Here is a 20014-nt window from a genome sequence, read left to right as displayed (position 1 = left end):
CAAAAAAATGAACATAGATCAAAGATATGGAAAGTATTTATTTTATTCTTATTTTTTTTATTTTTTAAATTTGTGCTTCTTTTATAAAAAAAGTAATAATAAGTATAAAATTAAGTAAACCACAAATAAATAATTAAAGAACAATAAATACTAATGTGAGAAGATAATAGAGTAAATATAGAAATAAAATAGAGAGAAAAATTATATAGGTATATACCATGGCATCAGAAGTTCGGGGTCTATACAAAGACGGCATGCCGACATCCATTCCACTAATATTTTTCCAAATCTCCTTTTTTGGCCATATTTTTTTATTAAGTTATCAAGGTCAATTTTCTAAAGCATTTTAAATCGTCGATCGTTATATCATCCTCTGAAAAATTACGTGGAAAAAATTTATATGTATATGTATATGTAACAATAACATTTTCATGTGCATGCATTGTCTATTTTTACTTTATTTTATTGTGTTTTTTGTGCATAAGTGTTTTTTTGTGAATATATATATATATATATATATATATATATATATATATATATTCGAACATATATTAGTCGAACTTTATTCTACTGACAGTTTATTTCTTGTAATCGGAATTCCTCCGATCTTTTTGATATCTTTTATCGGAATATAACGATCTTTTCGACAACTTTCATTGGAAATTTTCCAATTCTTTAAATTTTCCGATCTTTGACTTATTTTAGTAGAGCTAACTCTTATGCACAAAAAAACAATAAAATAAAGTAAGAATAGACAATGCATGCACATGAAAATGCTATTGTTAAAACAAGCATGTATGACAAAACCCGTAAAAAATTATTTATTAGTATATTATCTATTAATTGTTGAATATGCATACGAGAAATGTAATATTACTCACCTACGAGAATGTCCATAACTTTTTCTTCCACGTTCAAGTTTTCCAACACAGCTCTCATTGTTGTTAGACGGTTAATAGAATCACTCATTGTGTTACGCTCATTACACGAAAAAAGAATGATGCGAACTTATAACAGAAAATTATAGCGGGAACCAGCACTCGCCAACTCGCGCGAGTGGATGATGCAATTCGCGCCACTGCAATGTCAGACTCGAGGTGAAAAATTACTTGCAAAACTACACTTGCAAAACGGAACTTAACTCAGCACGTGCCACTGTTCAGATGTTTTGAGACTCGAGATTGAAACGCAGGACACAAGGACACGAGACACAAGACCCGCGATTTCCGCGAGGACCGAGCAGAGGCCAGAAACAAAGGACGACCGTGTACGCGTACGCTCGGCTGTCGCTCGGCCGCCGCGGCCGGTTCGGCGGGCTCGGCGGTCTCGGCTCTATAGCCAAGATGTCTGCATGTCTGCGCGCAAAATATGAGTTTATCGGCTATTATATTTCATCGGCTATTTTTTGATTGGATATAACATATTACATCGGATTATATTACATCGGACATTAGGCTTAATCGAATAAAATAGTTCGTTTTTTCCCGATAAAATCAATGTCCGATATGAATCCGATGAAATTTGAACGACCAAATAAACGGCAACTCATTTTCCATTCGCATATTATCGGAAATTACATTTCATTGGATAAAGGCATGCATTACTTCATCGGACAGCTCCAAATCCGTTTGAAATAGATCGGACAAAGTAGTTGAACGCTTTTTTCTGATTACAGTGGCTGGACATTTTTCTCAGTGTGTTAATTTTCGTCGATCTCGACGGTAAGGCTGCTGCTACTGCTTTTTTCAACTGCTTGGAGCGTCTCGAGGTCGAGGTGCTCGAGGTGGTGGTCGAGTCGTCGATGTTTATTATCGTCGATGTTTATTATCGTCGATGTAATTGGTAAGGCTGGCTGCGGCATCAGCGACGGCGGCGGTGGTGGTGGTGGTGGTGTTGGTGATGGTGGTGACGGTGGTGTACGGCCATTCGACTCTGTTGGATGAGAGGCTGGAGTGTCTCGAGGTCGAGGTGCCCGAGGTGATAGTCGAGTCGTCGATGTTTATTATCGTCGATGTTGTAATTGGTAAGGCTGGCGGCGGCATCAGCGGCGGCGACGGTGGTGACGGTGGTGACGGTGGTGCACGGCCATTCGACTCTTTGTCGGATGAGAGGCTGATGGGTCGCGGCGCCACAGCAGCAGGACGACGACTGCTACTAGTGGCGGCGGTAGCAGAAGGCTGAGATTTGTTTTTGTCGGACGGGACGACGAATGTTCCTTTTCTTTTCCTATTAACTTTTGGACGCCGCGGCTGATATTCGTCTCTTGTCGTCGACAGCGGCGGCGGCGGTGGTGTATAGGCATCCTCGTCTTCGTCGGACGAGATGATAAATGTTCTTTTTCTTCTCCTAACTTCTGGACGCCGCGGCTGAGATTTGTCTTGGTCGTTGTCTCTGTTGTCATTGTCGTCGTTCTCCGTCGTTGGTGGCACGACGGACGCTGAACCATGGCGGTGGTGGTGGTGGTGATCGTCGTCGTCGTCGTCGTCTTCGTCGGACGAGACGATAAATGTACCTTTTCTTTTCCTGCTAACTCCTGGAAGCCGCGGCTGAGATTCGTCTTTGTTGTCGTCGGCGGAGGAGGAGGGAGGACGATGGTACTGGCCTATTGTCTTGTATGTCGCGGCGTATCTTTTGTAATCGTTCCGCGACATGTCTCACCGTTATCGCTTGTCTGCTGGGCACCGCGTCTTTTCTTACTATGCACCACCTGTAGTACTCCCTGGCGTATCATACGACGTACATTGGGAATACGTCTACGTGGTTGGTGATAAAATTGATGAGTTCCTCACAAAATCGACGTTCGTTGTTGATGCGCACCGTCATTCGCGCGACGCGCGCAAACGGTGTGTCGGGCTCGAGGATGGCTCGCGCGATTTTTTCCGGCGAAAGTACATGGTGTGCTACGGCGCAAAGTTCTTTCAATGGGTGGGATTTGAATTCGTGTAAAAAAGACCGTAATTTAAAGGCCCTTTCATAACGCAGGTAATAACGTTGCGTTATCCTGTTCGTTTCTATGCTCGATAGTTTTTCGCGGGTGAGCAATTGTGAGTACGCCCACGACGCATAGAGCACGACGAGGAATCTTATGATTCGCCTTGTTTTGTCATCGTCCTCCACTTCCTCAAGCGTGTCGATATGATATATTACGTTTCGCGCGTGTCGAACCGGGTTTGCGAAACACGACTTCAGAGCGGTCGTGTATATCGGATACAGAAAATCGTCCGTTCGGTTACGTTGAAATCTTGGATTTTCGCGAATTGTTTCGGGAAATAAAACTTATGATGATAGGAAAATATCAAATTTTTATTACTCGATATTCATGATCTTTATTTCTCATGATCGCCTATCGCGCTCTCTATGGATCTTACTGATCCTTAATCTTGCTATACGATGATTTTTTGATTTATTGCCGAATTTATTTTTCCGCACGCAGTCAGGAATTTAATCGTTTTGTCGGTATTACCGCCATTTCCGGGTAATCTCGCACCTACTTAACCTTGTAAATAACCTTATCCTATAATCTCGTACATACGGCTTATTATGTAAATTTGTAAGTAAACTTTATTATATGTTTACCCGTTTCTTGTTTCGGAATCCGAAGAAAAGAGAAAGGAAAATAAACTTATGTCGCAATTCTAAATTTGAATCTCGCAAAACAAAACTAAATTTTATACCGTTAATGTACGCTCATATCGCACAACGCAATAATCCCGCCCTTACAAACTTAATTTTCGCAACTTATCATTATCTTGAAAATACCAATTTAATCTTCGCACCATCAATGTCTTACACCAATATTGTTAACTTTTCGCAAATTACAATTAAACCCTAATCTTATTTCGCGCCACTTTGCACAAATTTCTGTTTATTGCACCTCACTTCGACGCTACAGTCTTTTTTCGCTCGCCGGTATTTCTCGGAGTTTATTCGGCTCGCTTCGCCGTCATCTGCGTCAGGTCGATAGGCCCTGACCTCGTTGCACTAACATTTTTCTGCTTTTCCTTGGACCGCTTTCTCGACGTTCCTGATGATTTTCGCAGCTTGATTAATGGCGTTGTCAGCACCATTTGGTCCGTGATGGTCGGTCCTCGCTTTTCCTCTGCCGGCGCCTGATGGTCGATTGCAGCTGCAGTCTGCAGTCTGCGCCATTCGGTGCGGCTTTTTGGCCTTCCGTGCGCCAGGCAAGCAATCGTTACGGCGTTTAACCGGCTCTTCTTCGAAATTGCAGCGTTCACGGCAAGTTCGTCACAATGACCCTTCAGAACGTTTGAAAATGTCTCGCTTCGGGTCTTAAACTATTGTGACCGGACAGTATACTATAGATCATCAATCATACGTGGTTTCGCGTTCAATGGACGCAGTCGTATCATTCCTCGATGTGCGGAGGCCATCTCGCTACCGTTGGAGAACATATTTCTCGTTATTTGGTAGTTGAATACGGGATTTATTTCGTGCGCGAAGTATATCGCTCGAAATTTGGCCCGTATCGCCCAGCTTGTAGTGGTCGGTGTCTACAGATGCGTCTGGTATTCTTTGTTTTTGCATCTGGCGATCTTTCCCAGTACTTGGTACACGAGACTGCGCCTTAACAGCACGCGCGACGTTATGCACATGTGCACGTACGACAACGCGCTGCATAAATGCGGCCACGGCGCGCCGCAATTGCCTGTCCTCGGGACAGGGTTGTTTGTCGCGGAACAAAATAAAAAAATTCATGTTTTCGGTCTAATTGGAACATTACGTAGACGGATATAAAGTCTATTGTCTCTAGTTCGAACTCAAAAAATTGGCCGCGCGTGTTTATTTTATCGCCGTTGCGGACGGCGAACGCCGATTCGCGCACGGGCGGACGAAAGAGCTAGGTCTCTGTTTACCATGTACAGCGTCAGTTTGGTATTTTTCACGAGCATGATCAACTTGGGCATTATCGAGATTTTGCATATGACTTCGCATTTAAAGGGTTCGAGCGACCTGCAAACTACGACCAACCCTTTATGTTCTGAAAGTACTCGTGTAGGAATCGTATGTTGCATGTTTACTCCGGAGGTTTGTTTACCTCTTCATGTTTTAGGCCAGTCAAATTAGACATTCTGGTATGAAAGTGATCCGAACTTTTTTATTTTTTTTTAGGCGTGTTGGGGGTGTTTAGAAAAGCTTATTTTTGAGTTGTCGTATCATGAGACCTAGAGCTTTTTGAGGGTGGGGAAGGGGGAACCAATTTTTGACGAATCGGAACGAACACCGCTCATTTTCTTCATTTTTTCAAGTCCTACTACTTTTTCAGAAGCGAAAAAGTGTTATCTATTAATCGAAACGAGATAAATGCAAAAACCGCAAAAATTTTATTTTTTGGGGAACCAAAATTTTAGTTTTTTTTGCAATAACTCGGCGAATGTTGATAAAAAATGAATGACTAACCCCTCAGCTACAAAACGGACGGTTGCCGCGTGGTATATACGCATTAGTCTTGCACAATACCGCGATGACAATTTTGCATCAAAGAAAATGACGGTGAAATGATGCAACAAAAATATATACACAACGAGCAATGAATCTAGCAACATGAATGCGGCGTAGACGTAAATGATTTGTATTGTAAAAGGAAATCAACTTTGAAACACAAACGCTCGAAAAAAGCAGGTTTATCACTTATAAATAAAATATATACCCTGATCATATGTTTAAAACAACCTAGCTTCCGAAGCGCGGATTTAGCTCGCGGCTGGTCAGGGTTCGGAGTAGGCGCGGAGGAAGGCACAAGACTCGGTTAAAATATAACAAAACAAAGTAAGGTTTATTCAATTACGCGTGAATACATAGAGTTGCTCGCGGGAGCGGTGAATATGTACAAAAGATCGCGGTCGGCTGTTACGATAGCGGCGGTTTACAGTGATCGCAGAGTCGATGGCTACGTGTGATAGATCGCGGACGCAGTTTGTAATGGCGGTGAAATGCAGATATCGCGGAGTCGCTGGATACGTGTAATAGGTCGCGGACGCGGTTACAATGGCGGTGACGTACAGATATCGCGGAGTCGATGGGAACGGGTAGTAGATCGCGGAGGCGGTTACAACGGCGGTGATAGGCAGATATCACGGGGCTTGCGGACGCCTGGTAAAGCGACGATACACGGAGATCGCGGAGTTTCGCGGATCGGCGGGCGTGCGGGCTCGCTGAAGTATTTCGGCGCGGGTGACGCGGTATCGCAGGTTTGGATAACGCCGGCAGTGAGCGCGTAAGGCGCTGGATCGCGATTGGACGTGATATCGAGCGGCTAAGACCCTTAGCGGAGATAGAGAAGTACTCTCTATTTCCTGGCGCATCGATTCGTGTAGGCGGGAGGCGGCACCGGGTGGCCAAGACCCTTGGCGAGTAAGAGAAGAACTCTCTTACCCTGGTTCACTCCGGTGTCACAGGTGTTCGTATGGAAGTTCGAGTCAATCGCCTAGATGCTTCACTCGGCAGAGGCAGAGAATACTCTCTACCTCCTGGTTGTTCAACTGTGGGATTTCGGGATCCGTGAGCAGCGGAGAATCGGTCGGATCGGTTTGCTGGCTCACGGCGGAATCTAAAACCTAGCAACATTGCTCGGTTTATATACGCCCGCGGTGGCGTGTCGGCGTGGCGGGGGTATACGCGACGGCAATCGCGCGCGCCGGGATGGAGGCGATGGAGCGGTGGAGCGTTCGGGAAGTACGGCGCCCCGACGCCGCGATTGCGTTCGGTGGCTCTCGGCCGTTTTCGGCACCGCTCGGCGCTTCGAGTCGGTTGCCGCGCTAAGTCCGTTTGCGGACTGATACGCGAGATTGACAGTTTAAAAAGGGCACACCGTGCCTTGTCTCGCCCGGCGGGTGTTCGGCCGGGCGGCATCCGGCTGATGCTCGCCGGGAATGATGCGTTTTGGGGCGCATCGTTACATGTTTATTAAAAAATGGATTTCTCCCGTCGGATATTATTGTAGCAATTGACATAGAAATATTGCACAGTATACGATTACTTAATTCACAATTAGCTAAAGAACTCCTAAATTATCCTGCATGCGATTTCTAATTAAGCTAGTATTAAGAACAATGTGGTAGCGCGAAATAAGTGACAGTACCTCGTAAGATGTTACTTAAATCGTCAGATTTATATCGACCTATAAATATATATAGTAGATATATTTGTATATCCCATGTCATGTTGCTTTTAACCCTGTTTGAGTAATTTCTTTTAATTTTTATTAGGTTCATGATGTAAGTTTCTTACATGAATATCCTCTTTTACTTTGCTATCATTATTAGTCATCTTAAATGTATAATTTTTTATGTACAGTATAATGCAGCTATCGTGTAAGGAAAGTACTGATGCGTTGGATATAAGTTTGACGCGTATAAGTTACCCATCCGATCTTTTTTTTCTGCTAAGCTTGTGTAAAACTACCATCCACTTTTAAAACATTGTTATTATTTATTACGCAAGCGTTGCGATATGTAAATATATCCTGCAAGTACTGTAACGGTCAAACGCGGCAGATATCTTAATAGATCGAAGACGAAGCATCTAAAATACTAAAGTATCTAAAATATTACTACATCTAAAATACTATTATTTTTTCATTAAAATTTTAATTCAGGCAGCGCCATCATCGCATGTTTTCGATATATTTAATAAGGCCATGCACGGTTACGACTGCGGCCCTCGGACGGCTGCCATTCCTGCCATTGCAGGGGTTCTGCAGTTGTAACAAAAGTTAGCTGCAGTTGTCGCAGCGGTTGGACCACCTCTTGCTGCACCTGTTGTAGTTGTAGCTGCACCTGTTGCAGTGGGCGGCGCAGCTGTTGCTGCTGCTTTGCTTTGCGGCGTAGACGTTTGTCTATCGATTACTTTTTCGTCCGTTTGATTAACGGTATCGTGAAATCTTTAGGTTCGTACTCGCATCTGTCTGATTCGGCAAAGTAATTTGTAAAATATGCCGACAATTTTTTGAAATTTATTACGTAATAGGAAATGTTTTTTTGCTCAATCATCCTCATGGCCTCCTCGTAGGATAAACATTCGCGAGCCGCCAACAACATTGCGTTTGTCTCTTGCTCCTTTTTTTTATCGTAATTCGGTATTTCGCCCATGTGGAAAATGTCGCCGTTTCTTTTGGCTTGGTTGCTGCAATATTGAATCATTGCCTTTGGATCCTTGGTTATCTGAATGTTTAATCCGTCGGGTAATTGTTTCTGTATAGCGGCTAAATAGCCTTGAGTTTTAAAACCAAATATTAATTGGATATGTTTCATCCCGTGTGTGCCGGTTTCCTCCTGTCCAATCATCCACGCCGCTTGCTGCTTGTACACGTTCAATTTCGCCAATCTCTCCTCCCGACTCGATCCCGTGAGATAGACGTTGAATACTCGAGAACGTGACATTTTATCGCGATTAGCAAACACTGTCCGAGTGAAAACCGAGGTCCACTTGATCCGACACCGGTTTTATTTACAAGAAATTCCACGCATCGTATGACGCAACAACCATAGCCGATCGCGTCTCAGTTTCATACCAATGTGGTAAAGCAATTTGGGCCGGTTTCTCCGCGCACGTGCCACGTTGACGGATTAGGCAGCGTATCTGAAGACTAGGAAAATTTCAAGGTTTACTTGTGCGCGCATCTGCCATTTCGATCGGCGAAAATTTTCATCGCTACGCAACACGTACACGGGGCCCCGATCAAAACGACTCTCGACTTAAACCTCGCTCTTAATCACCCGCATGATGATTCACTTACATATTGTATATCGACATTTTCTTCTAATACAGTAAGAAGAATAGGATTATAATCATTTATATTGATCTCAGCATGTGTTCGAGGAAGATAGTAAAGCCTACTTCTATGTTTCAATCGTTTCCTACCTGCTATCGAACTTATGACATCTTTCAAAATCAACGTTTTCGTGACAGGACGAGGAAACCCGAAACGACACACACGAATCGTTTTGCGTCCTACTTTTTTAGAACGAAGACAATAATCGTTATGTTTATGTCGTTGATGCGTATTGCCTCGCCTGTATAACAATGGTGAAATCTTTGGATCTGGCATTTTACATCTTAGTGTTGCAAAATAAATTGAGAAACTTCTTCAACAGAAGATTTCCCGATAATTGGCGCACCTTCAATCGAAATTAATAAATGAAAATGTTGTATACCTCTACCTTGGTATTTTCGTCGCCAGAAGTAATGTGCTACTTTTCCGATCGGGTTATCTTTGGAACAAATAAAATCAAGGAATGCTTTGAATTTGGTTTCAAGAAATCTTGACGTTGACACGGGATCCTTAGCAACGAGTACACTAATGGGCGTCGAATCGTCAGGCTATCCATTTACTTGACGAAGATATGCAACTAAGTCAAGCATTTCCCATTTGGCAGGACTCTATGTTACCCATGTCGCAGATCCGAACTCTTGCATCATACATCTTAAATTACTCCTTGGTATACGCCAGTATTGTTCCGTATTTCTTATAGTGGCGAATATTGTACTCAAGTCAGGTTCTGATACATCTGTCTGTAATGCTTCTAAATATTCTGAAGCCGTATAACGCTTGCGAACGCCATCGAGAATAATCTCATTATAGAGATCGGCTCCAGTAATGAGACTTATGGGGTCGAGACTCGTCAGATCCGTGTCGGCTAGCGGTAGATCGGAGAGATAAGAGTGACGAAATATCCGCGTTTCGTTTCGGACTATATGATGTAACGGACTTTAGAATGAGAGCGGTTGTCGAGAACAACGGGACGAGAGACGCGCGCAGAGAAATGAAGATATACGTTGCGTGTTGAAAGGTCCCGGCGTGAACTCGGCCGACGGCGGAAATAGAAATCGGCATGCGAATGCGTTTAACTCGCAAGATTTGCGCCAAGTTCTCCGAGATGAACGTTATCTTGGAGCCTTGGTCGAGTAAAGTTCTGACGACGGCGCGCGGCGGTGCGGCCGGACGAACCGTGACCCATGCCGTCGCCAGTAGGACCGGTATTCGATTTTTTGTCGCCGCAGAGGCGAACAGAGAATTTACCTCAGATTTCGAATCAGAGATTTGAGGCGACGAGCAATTAAGCAGCGCAGTTTCCTTCGATGACGAGCTTGAGTGATTGCGGTTTCCGTGGAACTGGAGCAAGAATTCAAGTCAGCATGTAACATTGAATGATGTTTTTTTTATGACAAACGCGACATGAATATTTACTTCGATAATTCTGGACGGAATGTTTAGCGCTTAAGCAATTAAAACAACGTTTATGTTGTTTAATAGTTTCACGACGCTGACTCGCATTCTTGCTGATAAACACAGGACACAGATTTATAAAATGTTGAACTTTACACAACGGACACGGAGTCGAGTCATTGGCGAGAGCGGTGGCGGCGTGCACTCGCGAGGCGGTCGCAGATTTCGAAGCGGTTTTGGTCAATGAAACGATCGCAGTCTTTTAACGCGCGAATACGAGATTTAAGAAAACGACAAAGATCTTCGTATGACTGTGGGGCATCGGTATCGCTCGACTTTACGTTCCACGCTTTATGCGTTATCGGATCTAATTTTTGCACAATGAGGTGAACGAGGACATCGTTCCACAATTTGTCGGGCCGTCGATTTAAATTTTTCAGTGAAAATACCGCGACATTAACTTTATCATATAAGGTCTGTAACTCTGAAGCAGATTCGCGCGTGATTTTTGGTAATTTATACGCAAACCAGTGGGTGCTGGGACTGTTTTCTTTTGAAGATAGAGTCCGCACCGGCTACGCTGGTGGGTGCTGGGACTATCTTTTCAAGGAACAGAGTCCGCACTGGTAATGTTTTATAAAATAAAAGGAGACAATCTAATCCTAATTTTAGGATAGCCAATGTCTAATTAAAACAAAGCTTTTCCGAAAGCTGCGCTCCTCCGTGCAAGATTGAGGCCCTTGTGCGGAGAAAACTGGGCTCCGTTTTTCGGAGAGATGTTAAGCCGTTGGTCCAAAGGGTTAAAGTGAGTAACTCTGAGCAGTGAGGGTACCACAGCACAAATATATTTCTTCCAAGTGGAGATAAGAAGAGAGTGTCTTGTAGTTTAGGAAATTGTTTTACTATGATATAATTATCATAAATATTGATCGTTATAGAGTCAAAATATAACTTTTAACTTCTTGCACTGCTCTAATAATTCTAACATAGAAGCAGTGAGGGTACCACAGGACAAGTAAATTACTTCCAAATGCAGATAAGAAGGGAGTAATTTAAGTAAGTCATCAGTAAGTGGGTTGTTGTCTCTGTAATAAAAATCATATAATTAGTACAGTATTTTAATTGCGAAGAAAGTGGGTGCTGGGATGAATCTCGTCTGGGTCGTGTTCTATATTTTCGCTGAGTAACACTTTTAGTGTTGTCACGAAACGGTTTTTATGGCACATTATACTTACAAATGTACACAGTACACAGTGACTGTTTTTACATTGCGTTTTTGGCACGAAAAACTTCGTGTTCAATTATTTATTATAGCATTTATGCTCTAAAAAGCGTAAGACGCAATTTGGAAATGTCTTCTTGAAATAATCATTAAACGCGTTGGTCTAGCCACTGAGTAACCTTGTGCCATTATTCAAGTACGTCTCCCAAAATTCCCGAAGTATACAAAATACTAGAGCACGTATTTTCTTTAGATGAGTCATGCGTACGGGGTTCTTTACTATATTGTGAGGTATTGTTTTTTAACTCATCGCAATCGGCAGAAGATGAAATACTTTCGTGCATATATGCGGAAATAGCACTATCATTGTACTTAAATTCATTATTAATTTTGAATTCATATACGGGCGATTAAATTATTAAAAAAGGCAATTTGACTTGGGGGAAAAAAAACAACACCGCTATATTATTAAAAAAACTATTATAAGATTTGTTAATGGAATTAAAAAATATATACCTTTCTTTATATAGTCTATATTTATCTAATTTGAAGTTTCAATATAAGCAGAATACTTTATTTCTCAAGCGCTGCTAGAGTAATGATTTGACGTTTTTGCTTCCTCATAGAGGAAGCTTTGTTTTCGTAAAAAAAATTTTTTTTGTTTTTTTGAATGTGTTCAGAATGTTCTAAAACGTCGAAAAATTGCAATTTTAAAAAATGTCTGTATGTATGTGTGTATATATGTGTGTGTGTGTGTATGTGCCAAATTTACCGAAATTTTTATAACTCCCAGAACTAATCAACCAAATCTTAACGAATTATATATGAAATAGGGGTAGAAAAAACTGAAGAATACAACAGAATTAATAAAAATTGCTAATAATCAAGGGGTTCTTTTTTTAATAAAATTTTGAATTTTTGCAGAAATGTTTGTTTATGCTTTAATTTTCGCAAATTTGGAGATATCGATCTATTTCTAATTTTATTATATTTTTCAGTTTTTTCTACTTCTATTTCATATATAATTTTTTAAGGTTTAGTTGATTTGACCCAGCTTTATATGCGATCAAAGGTCCATAATTTTGATCGCATATAAAGCCATTTGTAAGTCTAATTAACCGAATTTAAAAGAATTATATTTTTTAATTGATAGAGTATCATGTAAGGAAGGTTGGGATTGAATTTACGGAGGCGCGCGGTTGCCTTGAGTAAACGAGTTCACAATTAGCAGAGACGGATTCGCGGACAAGCACGGAGGCCCGGTGGCCTTACGGATTCGTGGAGGCGCGGCTTATATCTATCAGGTAGGACGGTCAGGAGCTCAGTTGGGGGCGCCCGACTGAGCGGCCCGTACACCGGGGGCACCCGGCTCGAAGACGGGGGCACCCGTCTTTCGTACGGCGGAAGGGGTCGGGGGCGCCCGACCCAGAGGCAGGAAAGGGCAGGTAATACCAACCGGGGGCACCCAGTTGGGGAGGCCCGTACCTTGGGGGCACCCAGGTGAGAACGGGGGCACCCGTTCCCTGTACGGAGGACGAGGTTGGGGGCACCCAACCTAGAAAGCGGTCTCGGAGAGCGGTCGTGTCGGAAGCAGGAGTCGGACAGGACTGGTGACTTGAGTCGGCTCGAGTCCCCTATTTATACCCCGAGTGAGGGCGGTGGGGGCTGCCCCATTGCTCGGTCTGCTCCACCGCTCGGGCTGTCCCACCGCTCGGGCACAGGAGTGCACGTTGGATAGGCGCTAGGTGGTCGTCAGGGCCGTAGCGCTAGTGACGAATACGCGTATCGTCACAAATATAATAAAATTAGAAATAGATTGATATCTCCAAATTTGCGGAAGTGAAAGCATATACGAACATTTCTATAAAAACTCAAAATTTTATTTAAAAAGAACCGCTTTACCGATCATTGCCAAATTGAATCCCAATTTTCCTTACATGATACTCTATCGATTAAAAAATTAATTCTTTTAAATTCGGTTAATTAGACATACAATTGACTTTATATGCGATCAAAATTATGGACCTTTGATAAAACTGGGTCTAATCAACTAAATCTTAAAAAAATATATATGAAATAGGAGTAGAAAAGACTGAAAAATATAATAAAATTAGAAATAGATCAATATCTCCAAATTTGTGAAAGTTAAAGCACATAACTTCCGGCAATCACGCAAAATAGATGTGGTATCTTATAATAGAAGACTTTCTTCTATAGGTACATATACAGATTGTTTATAAATTTAAATTAAAAATTAAAATATTTTCGTAGAAAAGATTTAAAAATCTGCAATTTTTAGTTAAACTTTTTAAATACAAAGATTCGTTGAAATTTGTTTAATTATAAAAGTTACCTACATTTTTATATTGAGAACCATGCATTAAAAATTCTAAAGATAAAGGACCTTCGTCGTGCTTCCAAAACATTTAATGTTATCGGTATCAATTACAGGTTTTAATTTCTCTCGTTCTTCTTTCTCAGCTTCTCTATAGAAAAATTGTTGCAGAGGACGATGAGGTTTTCTATATTTCTTGAAGAACGTTATATTATTTTCATACGGAAAAGCTGAGAAAGAGCCCAGAGGTCCTAGGCGTTCGACAATTTCGACATTTGTTGTTAAATGTAACAATGCATGAATGTTATTGTACAAGAGAAAAGTGCTTTTATACAATTGAGGACATTTTTCAACAAATTTTTCTAAAGCAAGCTTGGCAAAAAACAACAATGTTTGCGAAATCGGTGAGTGACGTCAATGCACGTATCGCCGCATGAAAAAGTAAAAAATGCATTTAACCTTGTTTTTCCATAACACCTTGCAAAACGACTGGTCCAGTGTACAAAACAAATTGACGACCTTTAGTTGCCTTATAATCTTTATAATCAGCCAATGATCTTGGCTTTCTCGCAAATTCTCGCGGACAATACCGTTCAATACGTTGAAGTCGATTTGAAATTATATCTACATTTTGATTTGATAATTCTATTTTTTTTTATACTTTCCAGTAATCCATGCAGTCAATAATTTTTTGACGGTACCTATACAAATCGAGTGCATATGCTCAAAGGGCACTTGCGAAACTAGACCCATAGGTAAACGAGATGGAGTCGGCCCCTTGTCATGATTTTTATCGTCTAACTTAATGTATTCATCATCTGTTCGCAAGCGATGATTTATGCCCATGAAAACCATTTGATTCTCGCATCGAGTACCAGTAACTCGACATTTAGAATATAGTTAAGCTGCAAAATTCAGTAATGGGAGTCCTGTCAACATATACAAAGAATATAAATACCTTAGTAGCAAAAAAAATCCTAAAGATAAATATATCCGACGGTGAAGAAACCGGGCATCTATTGGCAATCTATTAACAATGTAACACCTACGTTCAGCGTAAGTGATGGTGACTTGGTACCACAGCAGCTAGCCCGAGGGATGGAGATACGCACGAGGCACAAGACGAGACTCACGAGGTCGCCGACTGACCCGCCGGCTGACACGTAACGAAGATCGTTCCCAGAGGAGAATCTGCGAAGGTGGACATTGCCGCGTGTTTGAGATTACATTTATACGACTTATTCAAACGATTGTTATAACACAACTAGAAGTATAAATAGTAAATATTTTGTAGAAAATGAACTATCTCAGATGTCTTTCTTATAAATATAATTATTTATTTTAAGAAATAGTAATCTTCGAAAATCGACTTTTGTCCAGCTAGATTGCCGTTTTGGCCTACTGTGAGACGGCGAGAAGCGTCTGTGCGTTTCCTAATAATTCTCTCGTAATTTAGCTAACGATCTTTTCATTTTTACACTTTCTCCGAGATAATTAGGCTAAGAAGTTAGACGAGAGTTGAAACACGTGTCTTGATACCTTTGCTCGCTCATGTTTTCCTAATAAATTTTACGCTTTCTTAGAGGATCAAAAGACGCATATTTGAATGCTGATTCAGACGTTTGTTTCACTGCTTATAATGAGTAAGAGAGGAAGATAGTTAATTTTAAGAAAGTTATTTGTATAATGGATTATTACCTTTAGTCGTGTTTAGATCGGTTATAAGAGACTAATTTTATAATATAACAGGCAGTTCGCTCTTATACTTTTTCATTGTTTATCTTGACTTATTGTCATATAAATTTATTATTTACAACCGGAATCTCCCGCGTGCGTTTTATTACATGATAAAACGTATATATACATACGTATATGGATTTTTTGCTTATTAAATATAATTATATAAAATTTTCAGCTGCAGAATTTTGATAAATTAGAGACATTTTATAAATGATAATTGTACATGATATTTCTTAAATGACTTTAAGACTTCGGTATTATGTTGAATGGTCTTCAAATTATTTTGTTAGTTTTAACAAATATAAATGGGTATGGATATTTGCAAGCTTTTCTATAGTTTGTCTGCGACATATTGAAAAACCTTACGCCGGTTTTTCAATGTTACATGTCCGCATACATTAATTTTCCTATTCACTAATATGTAACAATTCTTTAGTTAAATGGATATTATATTTACTGTTATCTAGGCTACGGTCAACGTGATGCTACAAATGCTTTGAAGCAAAAAAGAAAGAGAAGAAGAACGCTCCAAAGCATTTGTAGCGTCACGCTGACCATAGCCCTAATCTGACGAGAGAATAAAAGATTTTGTTACAAAAAATGCAATATATGCGATCGTAACAGTGAGATAAGTGTAATGACGGTGTTAGAAATAGATACTAATTAGATTCTAATATTTTTATTATTTTTCTTGCTTCAGTATATGCCTTCTTTTTACTTTCCGAAGTTTTCGACATCACTTAAGAAACACTGTATACAAAAGTTGCATGATTTTGAGGGGGTCATTACATAGTGTGTACATTTTTTGTAAGTGGAGGCGTTAAAAAATTGCAAGGTCAGCTTTATTTTTTGAATAAAAGCCCCTATTTTGCTTCCTCATAGTGGAAGCTTTGTTTTCATGAATTTCATATATGAACCTTTGATTGCGCATAAAGTTGGGTCTAGTCAATCAAATTTAAATGAATTATATATGAAATAGGGGTAGAAGAAACCAACAAAGAGATTGGTTTTTGAGTTTTTTCTGCCAATATGTTCAGAGTGTTCTAAAATGTCGAAATATTGCATTAAAATCGCATGTCTGTATGTGTGTATGTGCAGATTTAATGTTCGTGATTGCTCTAACTTCCGCAAATATTGAGATATTGGGCTGTTTTTTTTTTAATCGATAGAGTCTCGTTCAAGGAAGGTTGGTATTGAATTTGGCGATGATCGGTAAAGGAGTCCTTTTTAAAAAAAATTTTAATTTTTTTTAGAAATGTCCGTGGTTGCTCTAATTTCCGCAAATATTGAGATATCGATTTATTTCAAATTTTATTGTATTCTTTAGTCTTTTCTACCCCTATTTTATATATAATTTTTTAATATTTGGTTGATTAGATCCAGCTTTATACGCGATCAAAGGTCCATAATTTTGATCGCATATAAAGCTAAGTCTAATCAACCGAATTTAAAAGAATTATATATGAAATAGGGGTAGAAAATACCGAAGTAAAAATTGTTTTTGGAGTTTTTGATGACATTGGTTGATTAGAACCAGCTTTATACGCGATCAAAGGTCCATAATTTTGATCGCATATAAAGCTAAGTCTAATCAACCGAATTTAAAAGAATTATATATGAAATAGGGGTAGAAAAGACCGAAGTAAAAATTGTTTTTTGAGTTTTCGATACCAATGTGTTGCTTATGTTCGAAAACGTCGAATTTAAATTTTTTGAGGATCAGTTTTGAGGATCGGCTATCCATCCAATAACTTACGGTAGATTAAGGCGAATCGGATTAATATAAGTTTTAAGACAATTTTTGTTAGGGTTTTATTTTAAACGAACTATTTAAAGCTAATTATTTTAAAATGTCTGTGGTTACTACTTGCACACTTAAAAACTATGAAGAAGCAATGAGCAAGTTTCTACTTGCACACTTAAAAACTATAATAAAGCAATGTGCAAGTTTCCACTTGCACACTTAAAAACTTAAAGGAAGCAATGTGCAGGTTTCTACTTGCACACTTAAGAACTATGAGGAAGCAATGAGCAAGTTTCTACTTGCACACTTAAAAACTATGAGGAAGCAATGTGCAAGTTTTTACTTGGCAAGTTTTTACTTGCACTCTTAAAAACTTAAAGGAAGCAATGTGCAGGTTTCTACTTGCACACTTAAGAACTATGAGGGAGCAATGTGCAAGTTTCTACTTGCACACTTAAAAACTATGAGGAAGCAATGTGCAAGTTTCTACTTGCACTCTTAAAAACTTAAAGGAAGCAATGCAGGTTTCTACTTGCACACTTTTTCCAATATACTTCGGATATTTTTCGAAATATTTATACTACGAATTTGTAGTTTTTTTCTGGGGGCTGCCTCGAGCGCCTTAATTATAATATTTCGTATTTCCTCTGCGGTAAGTGGAGTTACATGATCTACACGGTCGTGTAGATCACTAGCATCACTGTGCCATAGGGTCTGTACATCGAGACGCACCATCGGAGACATTGCTACCTTTAGCGGATTCCAACTGTATCACAAAAGTATCGTTTCATATAATATTTCCATTTTGTCATAACAAGCTATAGGAATTTAAATAGTATTTATTAAAAAAGATATTTTTAAATCTTACCCAAGAGACAACTCGGCCGTTAGCAGAGCATGGCAGAGGATCATCGTCATCGACTATCTCTTCTTTTACCTCACTAGAATAGAAAAAGTGCTTTGTATAAGTATAAATGTTGAAACTAATGACTTTCTCAATCGCAATTAAAGACTAACAAATATATCACATACAGATTTTAATAATTATTCTTTTCATGTATCCTAATTTACAAGTCTACCTGTGTGTGTGTGTGTGTGTGTGTGTGTGTGTGTGTGTGTGTGTGTGTGTGTGTGTGTGTGTGTGTGTGTGTGTGTGTGTGTGTGTGTGTGTGTGTGTGTGTGTGTGTGTGTGTGTGTGTGTGTGTGTGTGTGTGTGTGTGTGTGTGTGTGTGTGTGTGTGTGTGTGTGTGTGTGTGTGTGTGTGTGTGTCGTGTTGACATTTACCCAAATTCATCGTCCATTGTCCTGAAGAAGTACTTGTAAATTGGTCAATTTAAATAAACCTTGAAATCGGCTAGAGTGACGCTTCCCGGCGGTTTTTTAAGTTTTATTCGATAAGGCGTCTTCTCTTTGTCCACGTAATAAATAATCACTGTTTCTTCCATTGTCGGAGTACGTTCCCGCATCCTTCTCCTTTCGTCTGGCCTTTCTGCAAAACGAGAAAGCGGTCGCACGGTCAGTGAGACAATTCCACTGGTTTACTAGTTATTCACTAGTTGATACGCATATCAAGCGATTGGTGTAAACTAGGCCATATAGTCAAGAAGGCGCCCCCGTAGAGTAATTTCCCATCGCCGAACAAGATAACGCGACGGAGCGCGGCGGCGCGTCGCATCGCGGAAATGGAAAGAAGGTGATGGAGCGTGTCTCGCGCGAACGGTGCGTCGTAGCGCAAAATTGCAAGGTACGCACTTATCGCTTTTCAACGCGGTACGCGAATCCACGGTAGTTGATCGCGTCCGACTTTTTTCTTTCAACCAGTCGTTAGGCCCGATATCACAGTTTCCGATTAACGCGATTCTCCGATTAAACTCACTCTTGGTCTATTTCTAGGGAGGGGGACAGTTAGAAAGAGACGCAGAGTCAGACTTTAAATGTGAAAACTTATGAATACTCTTAATATATTTTATCTTATCCAATTTTTGCGCGGAACATCGTAATAGAGATAAAGTAGTTTTGATAACAATATATCATAACGTATTAGAAAGTGAACATTTTTTGAATGTACTCACCTTGTAATATCCAATATCGACCTCGTCCTGGTCCTCTTCTTCCTAATTTAAATAAATGTTTGTTATCTTTATCTGAAAGTTCTCTTCTTAGTCTGTCTTTCCATTTAATTTTTCTAATAAATCTCGGATAATTCTCTTCAGCATAATCGTATATTTTCGAAATTTGCAATTTCTTTTTAGGCTCTGCCTCGAGCGCCTCAATCAAAATTTTTAGTGCTTCCTTTTTGGTAATTGGAGATGCAGCATGATCTACATTATCACTATCATCACTATGTGTCATAGGGTCTGTACATCGAGACGCACCATCGGAGACATTGCTACCTTTAGCGGATTGCAACTGTATTACAAAAGTATCGTTTCATATAATATTTCCATTTTGTCATAACAAGCTGTAGGAATTTAAATAGTATTTATTAAAAAAGATATTTTTAAATCTTACGTAAGAGACAACTCGGCCGTTGGCAGAGAGTGGCAGATGATCATCGTCATCGACTATCTCTTTTTTCATCTCACTAGAATAGATAAAATGCTTTGTATAAGTATAAATGTTGAAACTAATGACTTTCTCAATCGCAATTAAAGACTAACAAATATATCACATACAGATTTTAATAATTATTCTTTTCATGTATCCCAATTTACAAGTTTACCTGTGTGTGTGTGTGTGTGTGTGTGTGTGTGTGTGTGTGTGTGTGTGTGTGCGCGCGCGTGCGCG

The 20014-nt window shown here is 40.1% G+C and overlaps 1 protein-coding gene across 7 annotated transcripts in view; it reads right to left on the bottom strand.

Annotated features, from left to right (window-relative positions):
* Positions 1-520: 520 nt before the first annotated feature.
* Positions 521-20014, bottom strand: part of LOC139821550 (uncharacterized) — a 54239-nt gene continuing 34745 nt past the window's right edge. For 4 of the 7 annotated variants that reach the window (XR_011734286.1, XR_011734288.1, XR_011734285.1 and 1 more), the window contains 5 exons: positions 19739-19811; positions 19300-19636; positions 18512-18716; positions 18096-18168; positions 14944-17993 (listed from right to left, as the gene is read on the bottom strand). Coding sequence is in view for 3 of the 7 variants with exons in the window: in XM_071792674.1 (XP_071648775.1) it covers positions 1809-2651 (843 nt within the window). In the remaining 4 variants the exon portion in view is untranslated. The other 3 variants (XM_071792674.1, XM_071792675.1, XM_071792676.1) reach the window with 2 other exon arrangements.

The sequence above is a fragment of the Temnothorax longispinosus genome, chromosome 11, assembly GCF_030848805.1.
Source record: "Temnothorax longispinosus isolate EJ_2023e chromosome 11, Tlon_JGU_v1, whole genome shotgun sequence".
Taxonomy (NCBI): Eukaryota; Metazoa; Arthropoda; class Insecta; order Hymenoptera; family Formicidae; genus Temnothorax; species Temnothorax longispinosus.
Note: the sequence above shows the minus strand (reverse complement) of the source record. Positions and strands in the feature narration are given on the sequence as shown.